The following is a 12999-nucleotide window of genomic DNA, read 5'->3' as shown; positions in this document are numbered from 1 at the left end:
CCTATAGCAATAAAAGTATGTGTGATATTCATTCAAGTACTGATTAACTTTTGAGTTTAGACTTTGTACAGTGAATGCTTTGGAAGCTTCATGACTGTTTTATTCGTCAAGAAAGGAATAAAAGCCTGTTTTTCAAAAGTGTCATGCAAGTACATGTTGTTCATGAAGTCCCTCTGGGAGAAGGAAAGGACAGTATGAGGGAGTGATTAAAAGAAAACAATGTGAGACAAGTTTCGAGTATACAGTGCAGACTTTCAGCAGCACCATACCCATTATTTTATACCCAAGAGTAATTGTCTAAGCACACAGTGGTAGATTAGATACTGGTTGTTGTGAAAGGTAAAAAAAAAAAAATCTAAAACCTATGTAAAATTATTCCATTGCAGAATTGATTCTTTAGTTTTTGTCTTAGTTTACTAAATAAAGTTGCATCACAGTTGGTCTAAAATAAAAATTGTGCCACATGAAATAACAGCATTGAGTATTGTAAACAAATTCTGTGCTTCATCTGCTTCTACAGTGAAATTTTATGTGGTTATTTATAGCTTTTGTATCATTAAACATTTAAAAAAACGACTATTTCATCTATTAGTCATTTTCATTCTTAATTAAAGTACTTATGCCACTGTAGTGTTCACGTATACAACACTTTCTCATTTCCTGTGAACATTGGCTTTCACTGTTTGAAATTTTAGATATATTAGCTGTATCTTCTTTGTAGCAGATATTCTTGTGTTACTGGAATTTGAAATAAAGGTTGTCACTGTTGCTCTGCTTGCCTTTAGTAGAGAATTCTGACTGATGTCTGCACAGCACTGAGGCTTTCAATGTTTCTGTGTATTGCATGTGTAATTTTATATTAAAATAAATGGTTGTTTAATCCATCCCTCACATAAAGGATACTTTGCATCTTGCTGCACATTTTAAATCTGATTTACAAATGATCACCTGAAATTCTGATGACTCCAATACTTAACCCTAAGGAAATAAGGAAAAATAAGTGAACTAGTTAATGCCAAACTACTGATTTAAAAATAAATACAAAATCTGTCAATATGTTTTTTGGAGATTTTGCAGCTATGCTGGAGATTATTTATCAGTTAATGCCTAAAAGTCAGTGTCATCCCTTCTCATGATGCTTTTTAAATTGCCTTTTGTCATGAATTGCATGTTGCCCTTTGTAAAGGGAGAAAGCAGCAGTAGGGTGTAGGACAAAAACTTGTAGTCAAAAGTGCAATACATTATGTAAAAAAAGGCAGTAAAGACAGAAAAATATGAGATTACTGTGATGTGAATCTTGTTCTGAGTAGTTGATCCAAATACATATTGGTGCACAAACTAACTTTATTTCATGCATATCTCTAATCAAAGGGATGTAGTGATTGCAAACTAAGCTGTCAGAAGGCACAAAATGGTGGTACCTGTAAAGGCTGGGACTGGTTTTGTAGAAATTTGGGAATGATACTGCTGCTTTGCTTTTTTACTGGATATAGAGATATTATAAATGGTTGCTTGGCTTCGGTGTGTTCTGAGCTCTGCCGCACCTTAATTTAAAGCATTCCCTGTAGCAATAACTCCCTATTTCATGGACTGTTCTGGGAGGGTAAGTTTCAAGCTATTAGATTGCTCTTACTTTTTTTTTCTTTTGCTCCACTGTTTGCTTCACTTTCAGTTCCTTCGCTCTTGTAATTTGAAATGCACATGCAGCTCTTCCTGTCTTCTGAGGAAGGGAAAATTTGAATTTCTGTGGTTCAATTTAGCAGTGGTTGGAGAACATATGTTGCACAGATAGAAAAGAACCTGCAGAAGAAACCATACTTTCAGAGACTCTGGGTTATAAATGAGGAGAAACATGTCTAGTCCTTTTTGTACGCTCATGTCCATCTGAGATTACAGAAAGTGTTTCCTTCAGCTGGTACTCTCATTATGCTGAGTGCTGATCCTTCTGCAGTACAGGAGAGCTTGGCAGCAGTATGGCCATATACCTATGCATGTGTAGTGCTTGATGGTGGTTACAGCTTTAAATTCCTGTGGCTAATGCATTTTATTCTAAATGCACATTAGTTTAACAAATACAAGGAAAGTGCTCAAGAGATGAGGTTGTGAATGATGAGTCAAAAGACTGAGGAGGCTCCTAACTGATTTTTTTTGGCTTGTTAACTGCAGGTGACCCACAAGTAAATAATTCAATACAGTATTTTGGGTTACATGCTAAATTAATGCTTTAATCATAGAATTGTTTGTGTTGGAAGGAACCTTCATCTAGTTTATCTGAAGAAGAGCAGTAGTACTTGTTTTTCTGTTGGTCTCCCACATGTCCTGCTCTGAGCTGTAACATCATAACCATGGATTAACCATAGGCGTGGTAGGTAGGCAGTGGCCTTTGCACTTTTCTCCCACAGACTCGGCAGAGGAGCCTGCCTGACTGTGGTTCCACAGGACACACGGCATCTCCAGTGGAAGCTTGTTTTTGCACAGCTGTGCTTAGGTGTTTGCAGGAGGTAGGCCACTGGCTGGGGCTGTCACAAAATGTGCTATCAAAAAGGATAATTCCCAAGAAACCTGATGGAATATTGCAGAGGCATCATGGATTTTTCCAGCTCCTCCCATATCTGTAGATGAAAAGGTTATTTTTATTTTTGAACTCATGAGTCAAAGTACCATTGTTAAGTGGCTTTTTAGTGAGGTTATATGGAAGGCAGCACCAATTCATTCATGAAAGCATATAGTACCCTTGTTTTGTTCAGTTAGAAGCAAAACTTGGTGAAAAATAATGCAAGGTGACAAAGAGGCAGCTTTTTAAGTACAGGGTGGAAAGGAATTTTGGGAGTAGGATGAAGAAAGGAAGTTTGGTCATGAAATGCATTGTCTAAAGCAAGTCTAACATGTATCACAATAAAGGGTGTTTAGAAACACATTATGTACAGGAACTGTTGTTGATCTCTTGTCCCTGATAATTGTAGTTCAAGAAAAATACCCTGTCCAGTCTGCTTATGTAGCATTCATTATGCACCATAGTACCTTTTAACTCAAGTAGTTTAAAAAAATCTCTCTCTGCATAGCCATTCAGTTACAGCGCTTCTTCAATTTATACAGTTCTATTTATAGGTGGTTGTAATTTGGCAGTTAAGGATAATGGCACAGGCTTAATCTTGATACAGAAGAATTTAGCTTCAGTGGAGATAGGTGTGCATGATTTTTCTTTGTGGACAGTAACTACTTAGTGTAACAGCAGAAAAAAAGGTGACTTAAATGGCCTTTGCCACTCTTGATTTTTTTCTTTTAATTTTTTCATTTCAGCACTCATTTTTCTTTAAAACACAATCTAGATTTAACTTAGTCTCAAGATACATGATGTTAATTCAAACTGAAGTTAGAGAGTTTGATTTTACAATCACAGTGGACAATGTTGCATGTACCAGATCTTTGTGTGTACTTTCGCAGTATTTATCACTTCACTGTATTAGATTAGTATTGCTCATTTTAGTCAATTTGAAATCAAAATGGCTTCATTTAAGAGCCATTATTTGGTGTCTCAAATATGTCCGTATTTAGGTAAACTTATTTTTTGTCTGAAGCCTTCAAGTTCATATATATGTGTATCTGGAGTGCAGAAGGTTGTCTTGTTTAATCTGAATATTTTGACTAAGGGACACTTAATTCTGGGAGGGTGGAGGTAAGTGGGGGTCTGTTTGGTTATGCCTTTTGAAAATGCATGAATGTGAGTAAAACTCAAAGGAGTAGCTCATATCAAGACCATAGGCTGAGTTTTATGCTCCGAAGTTATATGCACATAATCCTGTGAGTCTGATACTCATCCTATTTTGAGGGAGCTGTGCTGCTTAGGCTGTGGGGAAGGACGGATGTGAGGAAGGACGGATGTGGGGGTGTAACATCCTAAAATGAAGGCTGCTGCATTGTGATTAGCCTCCACAGTGAGGCTCAGCACACCACTACTATCTGGGTTTCAAATATATGGAACTTAGCAGCCGATTTTTCCAAACATGTCGTGTTTTTCAAGTGTGTAAGCATTCTTTTCCTTTCCTCTTTAGTTGAAGTGTTTGCTGCTGCCACATTTTCTTTGTTGCCAGCCCCACTCCCCTGGTCTGTATTTAATCTCCTATCTGTGATGAAACTCAGAAGTAGTTAGTGAGTCAAATACCTTTCAAGGCTATGGGTTTTATATTTTGCCTAGTTCTGTTCACTTCTCCACACTATGTATAGGACGCTTGGACCAGGATATTGGGAATCGATGTGACAGTGTCGGGATTTTCTGGGTGGGATATGGGATGTTTACCATAGTTGCGTATAGATTTGCAGGGGAGAAATACACCAAGTGCTGGAAAACCTGAAGGCAGACCTAGTGTCATCTTGCTTGCTTCTGTGGTTGGTCAACTGTGAGACATGAATCAAAAGGAATTAATTCAAGTGTCTGAGGAACTACTTGTCTGTCTCTGCCTGCCCCTTAGACGAGGTGGCACTGCAGCCCAGAGAATTTGAGTGAAATAGAAAAAAGTGGTGGAGGTCAAAAGGACTGGCTTTGTGCTATGAAAGTAAAACAAAATTTTATGGATACCTCTGTCAGAATCGGTGAACAACTTTGACCATAACCATTCTTTCTTTGAACATTTGTGAGATTTTTAAATTTGTTGAAGACAAAAAGGCACCTCAAAAGTTGGAGGTTGTTCCATGGTGTAAAACATTCTATCAAGAGTTCCACTCATTTAGTAACCAGTTGGGTGAGTTTTTTATATTGCAGTCAAGCAATCTTTAGAGATATTACTATGAATGGTGGCAACAAACTCATGTACAGCTCAGTAGAAAGCCATTAAAAGTACTTTTCATACTTTTGTTTAACCTTTAGGTTACCAGTAGTAGTTGTAAACTTTTGTTTACAACTACTGGCAGTTGTAAACAAAAGTTTTTCTACTTTAATGGCAGTAGAAAGCCATTAAAAGTACTTTTCATACTTTTGTTTAACCTTTAGGTTACCAGTAGTTTAAAATATCATAATCAATTTACCAATTTGTTTTGTTTTGTTTAGAAAAAGCATATTAAGTTCTTGATTTTATCTTGACGCTTGTCCATTTGAATTTTTTAACATACTTGCAGTTGCTGACCACATCTTAAGTTGCAGGGCTAAAGTTGATATACATTGCTGTTTTGTATTTGTACTAAGTGTTTATAAAAGGATGTGAAGAAGATGGGTATAGTCCTGGTTACAGAAGTGATTTCTCTTAAGAAGTCACCAGAAAAAAAAAATGATGGAAGACATTGGTTTTAAAAAAACAATATTGGTTTCTCACAGGCAGAACAGAAGGCAGGAGCTTCTTGGTGTGTATCTTCCAGTGCTGTGCTGTCACACTCCTGTAACTGTTATGGACAAACTTAGTGCTAAGTTTTGTTAGGTGACACCTGTTTCAGTTTAAAACTTCAGGTTGAAATGTGAATAAATAGTAAATTAGTCTTTAGGACATAAAGAAATATGAAAACTTACTGGTGACCTAAGAAATTTTTTTTTATGTTTCATATTCTGCTGTTTTAAGTAGACTAGCAGGAATTTCAAAGATAATTATGTTCCCATATCTTAATGGAAATTACTGATCTGATATATTGGTCTTCTAGTAGGCCAGCTTTATGGAACCATGTGATTATTTGTTGAGATCACATAAGGATCATTGCCTAAAAATTTCATAATGGTGTCGGCAGTTAGTAACCCTTAAATGTTTTAAATGGCATCCGAACACACTATTTCAATGACAGTTTTCAATGAAAGAGGAACTAATAATCGGAGAGATTTCTCATTTTTAATATAATGAAAGTTTATTGGGAGTTTATTTTAAAAAAAAGACCTTACTTTGATACTATAGTACTTGAATCTGAATTTAGGCTTCATCATCATGCATTAGTGCCATTTCTGACTAATCACTGAAGTTAGTTTGACAATAAATCTGACATCACTTCATCTCAAGAGATTGTTAGATCGTAAAGCATATGTAGATGGAAAATACTCAAGTGTTCTCTCTAGGTATTGGCTTAAGTTTTCTTAACTCATTAATTCGGAGTTAACGCATACGGGATATGGATGCAAGTTCCCATTTTAGTATGCTTCTCAATATTACTGATTTATAGTTTTTGTCAGTCTTTGATATATATAGACTTTGCTTTGTTTTCCATCACTTCAGTGTTATGTCAGTCTTTTCATGTTTTATTGTATTTTTATCAGAGCTGATTTCATTAGTATTCTGGGTTTTTGTTTTCCTGATCTTTATGTACAGGCAGCTTGTCAGGAATTCAGGTTCTGGGAACATCAATGGAGTGTTTAGATACTGACTGTCTTCAATGTAATTACTTCAGGGTTTTTCATATTTCTAGATGTTTGTGAGTTCCTTCTTTTTTGTCATGATGTTTGTTTTCAGTGTTCAAGAACAGATATAGCTGTATGTGCTAGTGCCCCTTTTTGCAAGTAAAAAGGTGAATAATATTTGAAAGATGAAATGTCAGTAAGTTATTTTTAGGTTAAACAAAAAGTCTTGAAATGTATTAATGTTTTCTTTATGCTGATGGAAATAATAGAAGACAAAACAATCAGAAATGTGCTTCTATGGAATTAGTTACAAGTAAAATAATTTTCCAGCAAAGATGTTTATTTTGTAAATTGAGAGCTAAGTGTTACTGTATACACAAAATCAGAGTGGCAACATTCCTCAGCATGTCAGTGATATGCAAAGTGAAGAATTATTTGGAAAATAGGTTTTTAAAACTTAGAAGTATATTTTACTTTAAAATAGTTTAATTGAAAAATAATTGCTCACTAATACAGTATTGGAAATAGCTTTTGTTTTAGAAATACTTCAGTGTTTTGAACATTGAGGAGAATTGTTGCAGTGTGGATTTTTTTTTAACAATTGAGACAAAGTAATTTGGTATGTAAATATATGCAGTGAAATTAGTACACTGAAAATGGGGTGGGAAACATGTCACTTTAAAGAGCCAAGGAATTTAGTTTTAAAAAATAAATAAATTAAACTTGACATTTTTGTACAAATTCTGATCATCAGGTTTCTAACTGTATTGTGTCTTTAAAAAGCTAAAAATTAGGTCTTTCTGTATTTGGTGTCAACCCTGGGAGCAATTTCTGAAATATATTCTGTGCAATCACTGCACCAGAGGAGCACTGGGATGCTGGCTTCGATATACTATGTTCTTGGTCAATTCGTAACAGTCTTTAAATTGGTATAAAAGGAATTTGTGTTTTCTTTGTATATTTAAGGTTCTTGTTACCCAGACATACTACACTTACATTGCAGTGCTGGTCGAACAACTGATAGCACATTCATGAAAACCTGTGTGACATGGCAAAGCTTCAATATTAGAAAACTTTTGAGGGATTAAGAGTTGTGGTTTTAAGATTTGCTTAGTGAAGTATTTTACACTTTAGATACACTGCCTGTGTTCAAAGGAGCTTACGTATCAAAGTAGCTCTTTCCTCCTGAAATGTCTAAAAGATTTTATTAAAAATTTGTTGTAAAGGTTAAAAGAAAAGATGATGGATAAAGGAGAGGAGAAATGCACACAAATACAACTTGATGTGTCACACCATGTACCAGTACAGCCACCTGCCAGCAAATATATTGGCTTTAGCAGACTTCCTCTCCGTTGGAGAGTACAAAGTAGTACGGGATTTGGAGGGTTAACTTTTTTGTCTTTTACTCTTGATGACCATATGGGTCTTGTTCATCTTTGCAAGTGTAATTCATTTTAATGAACATGGATGGGGAGTTACTCTTAAAGGTAGCTGTTTCCCTGCTGTATCTGATCCGTCTTTCTGGATAAAGGGTGTAGGCTGCAATTTTTGTGAGAGAGATGGATATAGTCCCCTGGGTGTCTTTATTTGCATAGCATTTGCTTACAAAACTTGGTCCAGAAGGAGATGGGGAAGATGCATTAAAACAAACCTTTCTTGAAAATAAAATAGCACTGATGCAAAATACAAAGTTGACCATCTAAAATGCATAGTTTCTCAAAACTGCCAGTATCAGTCTTTGCTTGTTCTTTAACTTTCTAGTATATCTAATTGTTCTGAGTAAACTAACAATGCTTGTGTGGGGATATTTTTTATTGTATAGTAACTTTTTCTCTAGTTTTTCTCTTTAATTTATGATAAAACTTATGTAGGACCTTTCATGTTTAATATTAATTAAAATAACTTCAGGTTTGTTCGTTCTGTTCTGTTAAAAGGTATCTGAAGAATTTTTACAAATTTTATCTTGGAAATTAGCTTATTCATTATGTTTAATTTTAGGAAATGGTGCTCTTGCAGAACATTCTGAAAATGTGCATATTTCAGGAGTGTCAACGGGTAAGTCATTTTTTGTAATGTTTAAATTTCATGCATGACTTAAATAGTAAATATTGAAAGCCACCTGGTATCTTATGAAGAGATATTTGGCTATAAAAATTATTACTGCCTTTTGCAGCATGTAATAAGGAATGAAGCAACTGGAACATGGAAAAATTCTCATAAGATAAAACTGATACCTGCATGCTCATGAACAGATTATGCCTTTCTAAGTGGACTGCTTAATTATTTTTCCATACAAACATTGAACTAAGAGAAAAGTTGATTTAAGTTGAATTGATATTTTCTTTCCACAGTAAAGTTTTTGTGAAATGAAATTTACTGAAATGTAATTTTGGACACTATCAAATAATATAAATCCAAGAGTTATGCATTTCACCTGATTAGATTTAACTGAAACTACTGTACACTTGACTGCACAGCTTTCCTTAATACAAGAAAAAAAAATGTAGAACTCATGAAACTGAGAAACTGATGAGATGCTGGGAGAATATGGGGTATAAAAGCAACACATACTGCTTAAAGGTTTCTGTGTTCTCTTCCAATAAGTCGATTTTAGGCCTCTCTGGGCAGCAGCCGCAGTTGGGTCTGTTGTGTGTTAGTGATTGTGGAACTGTGTGGCCATTGAGGTATTGGAGTATAGACTTTGTTCTTCAGATGCTGTGCAGTGTCAGCAGCTGCTGGGCATGGTTTATCATACAGATACTCAGAATATGTGCGAATGGGAAGATAAAGGCTCCTCAGCAGGTAGCAGAATACAAGCCTGATTCTTACCCTAGGAAAGCTGCCACTCATCTGTGGAATTCAAACTGATTTTCACACACCCTTCTCCTAAAATAAGAGTCAAAATGCAAACTTGTCCTTTTTGAGAACAGCTTGTACATGTTGCTGTAGTTATCCTTCAGTATTGCTTTAAACATTACATTGCTACTTGTATGGTTAAGTATTTGGATAAATTTATGGTCAGTGTATAGTTAGTTTTATACCCATTGCTTTCTATATCCCTTTTATTGTTCACCACTCAAAGACTGTTAGAAGTCTAATTATAGAAGATCTTTCTTACCCATTATTGTGCTGCGTCATGAAGAATGCTGTTGCTTTTTAACAGTACTGGTGCACCAAGTATCATATATACTACATTTATGGCACACTGTAAATAATAAATATCAACATAGCTACTCGCCACTGTTGGAACAATTGTTGCTGGAATTGGAATGGATGAGAGACACTAAGTCAGCCTAAAATCTCACTATGCAGCTTTCAGGGTATGTTTTAACAACCCCTCACTCCTTTGTTTACTGCAAGGGTTGTGTCACAGGTCACAATGCAGGCAGAAAAGCATCTGCTGGGCAAGGGGTGAATGGAATTTTTGACTCTGCTTTCAGTATTTTGGCCAGCATGCTTGAATAGGCAGTGCCAAGAAGAGCAGAACACAACGTACTTTGTACACAAGATAACAGCAGCTGGTAGATCGAACTTTAACTACTGAGAAGAAAGATCCATGTAAAAATAAATAATAATAATAATAATAATAACAACAACAAATATATATATGTGTGTATATATATATAAGTATCTCCTATGTTGTTTTGTTTTAAAATAGCTTTCCGGATGGGGAAAATAAATACTGTACTCTTGAGTTTCTTTTTTAATACAAAGTGCAAGTTCTTCACTGGGGAATTTTGAAGTAACTGGAAAGGGGTGATCTGTTAAGGACAACCTGAAGAAAGCATATAGAGTAGCCCTTTTTTTTTAAGGAGTATTTTCCTTACTGCTCTTTGTATGTACATCTCAAATGTTAAGTGCATAGCCCAAGTATAAAAGATAGGGATGAATGAGATGATTTTTGTAGTTCCTTTGAAATAAATTGTGTCTCCTAAACATATTTTCAAACTTGCAGGTTATATGTTTCATCAGGCATACCTGGATAGGTTTATATTTTGCAGAACAATTTTAAGCAGAGTTTCTGTAAAATAGAACCAAAGACATCTGGCCTTTAATCTTTCTAAATCCAACTTTCACTTGGTGTTGAAACCAAGCAAGCGATTTTCTTGGACAGTTGCTACAGAGACAGGATTTAAAATGAAATTTTTGTCTTGATGGTAGATTTCCTGTCATGCTGCTGCTGTAAGACTACGTGACCTACCTTACTAAATTATGTTTTAATAGCACAGACCTCTGTGGCCTTTGGTATTTATGCTTCTGCTGTATATTATATCTGCCAAGTTACAGGTACATCTCTAATATATGAACATGCTTTTTCTACCAAGAACAATTAGTGGAATGTTGTCTCTTTGCATATAAGCTATCACTACAGAACAAGTGTTTATGCCTTTAAAATCTGAAGGGTTCAGAAGTATTTTCAGGTCTGTCTTTGAGGTATGTTGAGCCATAATTGTCACAATTGCAAAACCAACTCCCCCATCTCCCTAACCCCTCACTCTGCATTTTAAGGAACTGCAGCACTGTTTTTTATATATATTTAAAAAATGGTTTCTTTTTACTGAATATGTTCCTGTATTGCAGAGCAAAGGGCATTTTAAATTAAAGCCTTTTGGTTTGACCTGGAGGCAAAGATTCCTATGCCTTCTTCCCCTGTAGTTCTCCAAATAAGACTTCCAGTGGCTCCCGAGAGTTACAAAGCAATAATTATCCTCCCTATTCACCGTTTAGACTTTATCACAACATTATTCTCTTTTTACTCTAAGCTGTTTTAAACACCTTCAGATCATTTATCCAGCTGCATTCATGTCCTTACCATGTCCAATATAATGCATACCTTATCATCCTGTGGTTCACATTGAAAGCTAATTCTTTTATCTTTTCAACTAATCTCCTGGCATTACTGTGAAGATAAATCCCTAATCTCCCTCTCCCTGCTTTTCTGAAGTGACTTTTTTTCCTTGACATGTTGTTCACTCGTACTACAGGTACTTTACTTCTCTAGATCTTGCTACAGAATTTTTGCATAGGTTTCTTAATTATTTTCTTGTTATAACTTGTTAGTTGAATTTGGTACAGTAACCTTTACATTGGCTCTCTTCTGTTTACCAATCAATATCCTGTAGTTTATGATAATGTTCTGTAATGTAGGATGGTAAACAAATTTCAGGAAGAAGGAAATAAGAAAAACGGTTGTGTCTGTTTTTAAGAAGTCTACAGGAAAACCCATATACACCAGAAAATTATGTGCACAGCTCTTTTGACCATTATTTTACACTCTAATATGTGAAACATCCTCAGTCCTAATTGCAGTATTGCAATCTACTGAACAGTTATATCAGAGTAACGAACAGAATTGCAAATAGATTGTTAATAGAATAAACGTTCTCAAAGGAAAGAGTTTGAAACAGGTAGGAGATGGATGAGTGGAATTGTACCAAAGAATATGAGGGCATTGAAGGGAGTGCAAGCAGCAACAGCATTCATGTAGAAATGGTTGTGCAGAAGGAATTTGTTCCTCCCCCCAAATATTACAGCCACCAGCATGAGATTTGAGAACATCTTGGGCAAGCATCACTGGGTGTCTTTGCTTCTTTACAGTGCAACCTTCTTAATTTCTTTTGTGCTTCTGCCTTGGTTGCAAACTCATTTCCTTTTATCCTGACTCATCTAATTTTCATTCTTCTGTTCTCTTTTAATACTTTAATTAAATTATTTCAAACCTAATCAGTTTTCCTGTAATTTTAAGTTGTCCTAGACATAACTGACCTATATGACAAATGCTTACAGGGCTTCTAGCAATTGAGATTAAAAGTGCAAATTTTGTGCAACTTAAAGTAAGGATGTTTGCCTCTATTGATACATTTCTGCTTTATGGGCTGCCAGTTGGATTTTCTTCTTATCCCATATCCTTCTTGATGTTTGCTTACATTCTGCATGTTTACAATTACATGAATACCGTGTATGTTACCTTATAGTCTCAAAATGTCTAGGAGAAAATCCTAGTTAGGCAGAGGGTTAGGAATTGATTTTAAAGGTTTGCTATTGTCTTTATAAAGTATATTCCCTTTAAAGCTGTTCTATTTCAAAAGGTTATCCTTGATTTTAAAAATCTCGCTGAGAAATTACTCTCTCTCTAAAAGACAGCACTTCGGAAGTGCAGTGTCTGCACAGTTGATCTTGACTTCTCCACGCTTTTTAAGCAAACAGGAGATTTCTGTTGTCTCCTGAGTTATAAGTAAGAGATTTGTAGTGCATTAATACATATCCAGTATGCAAGTGTGTTTAGCTTGTCTAGCCAACTTGAAGTTAAGAGAGCTGTAATTCACTTTTCAAGCCCATTCCTTTTTTTTTTTGAACCCCCACTTTGTAATATGAATACTTTCTTCAGTTCTTTCTCTCTTCTACAGCACTTGTATAGTTTTGTTCACCCCTTATTACTGTGCCTGTGGTCATTCTTGCTTCCTCATGCCCACCATAGTCTGCTTCACTCTCCCTGTATTGGATGCTGTTGCAAATGCTCATATTTTGCGCTCAGCTCTGTAGTGTAAGCTTTACTGGAAACAGAGAAAAAGACATCTTAATAAAAGAATAAAGAAATTACAAGGATAAGGTTGATTCTTCAAAGGATAAAAAAATCTTGAGTTTGAGTAAAATTGGAAGCTTTCATGTGCTCTGAAAGTACTACCTTGGTT

General features: G+C 35.4%; 1 protein-coding gene across 1 annotated transcript in view; it reads left to right on the top strand.

Moving 5' to 3' along the window:
- The window catches only part of LRP12 (LDL receptor related protein 12), a 51930-nt gene that overhangs the window by 21149 nt on the left and 17782 nt on the right, over positions 1–12999 (top strand). Inside the window, exon 2 of the mRNA XM_048286568.1 lies at positions 8306–8362. Within this exon, the coding sequence (XP_048142525.1) occupies positions 8306–8362 (57 nt within the window). The remainder of the gene's footprint in view (positions 1–8305; positions 8363–12999) is intronic.

The sequence above is a fragment of the Corvus hawaiiensis genome, chromosome 26 (genome assembly GCF_020740725.1).
Source record: "Corvus hawaiiensis isolate bCorHaw1 chromosome 26, bCorHaw1.pri.cur, whole genome shotgun sequence".
Classification (NCBI taxonomy): domain Eukaryota; kingdom Metazoa; phylum Chordata; class Aves; order Passeriformes; family Corvidae; genus Corvus; species Corvus hawaiiensis.
This window is presented reverse-complemented; position numbering and strand designations above follow the sequence as displayed.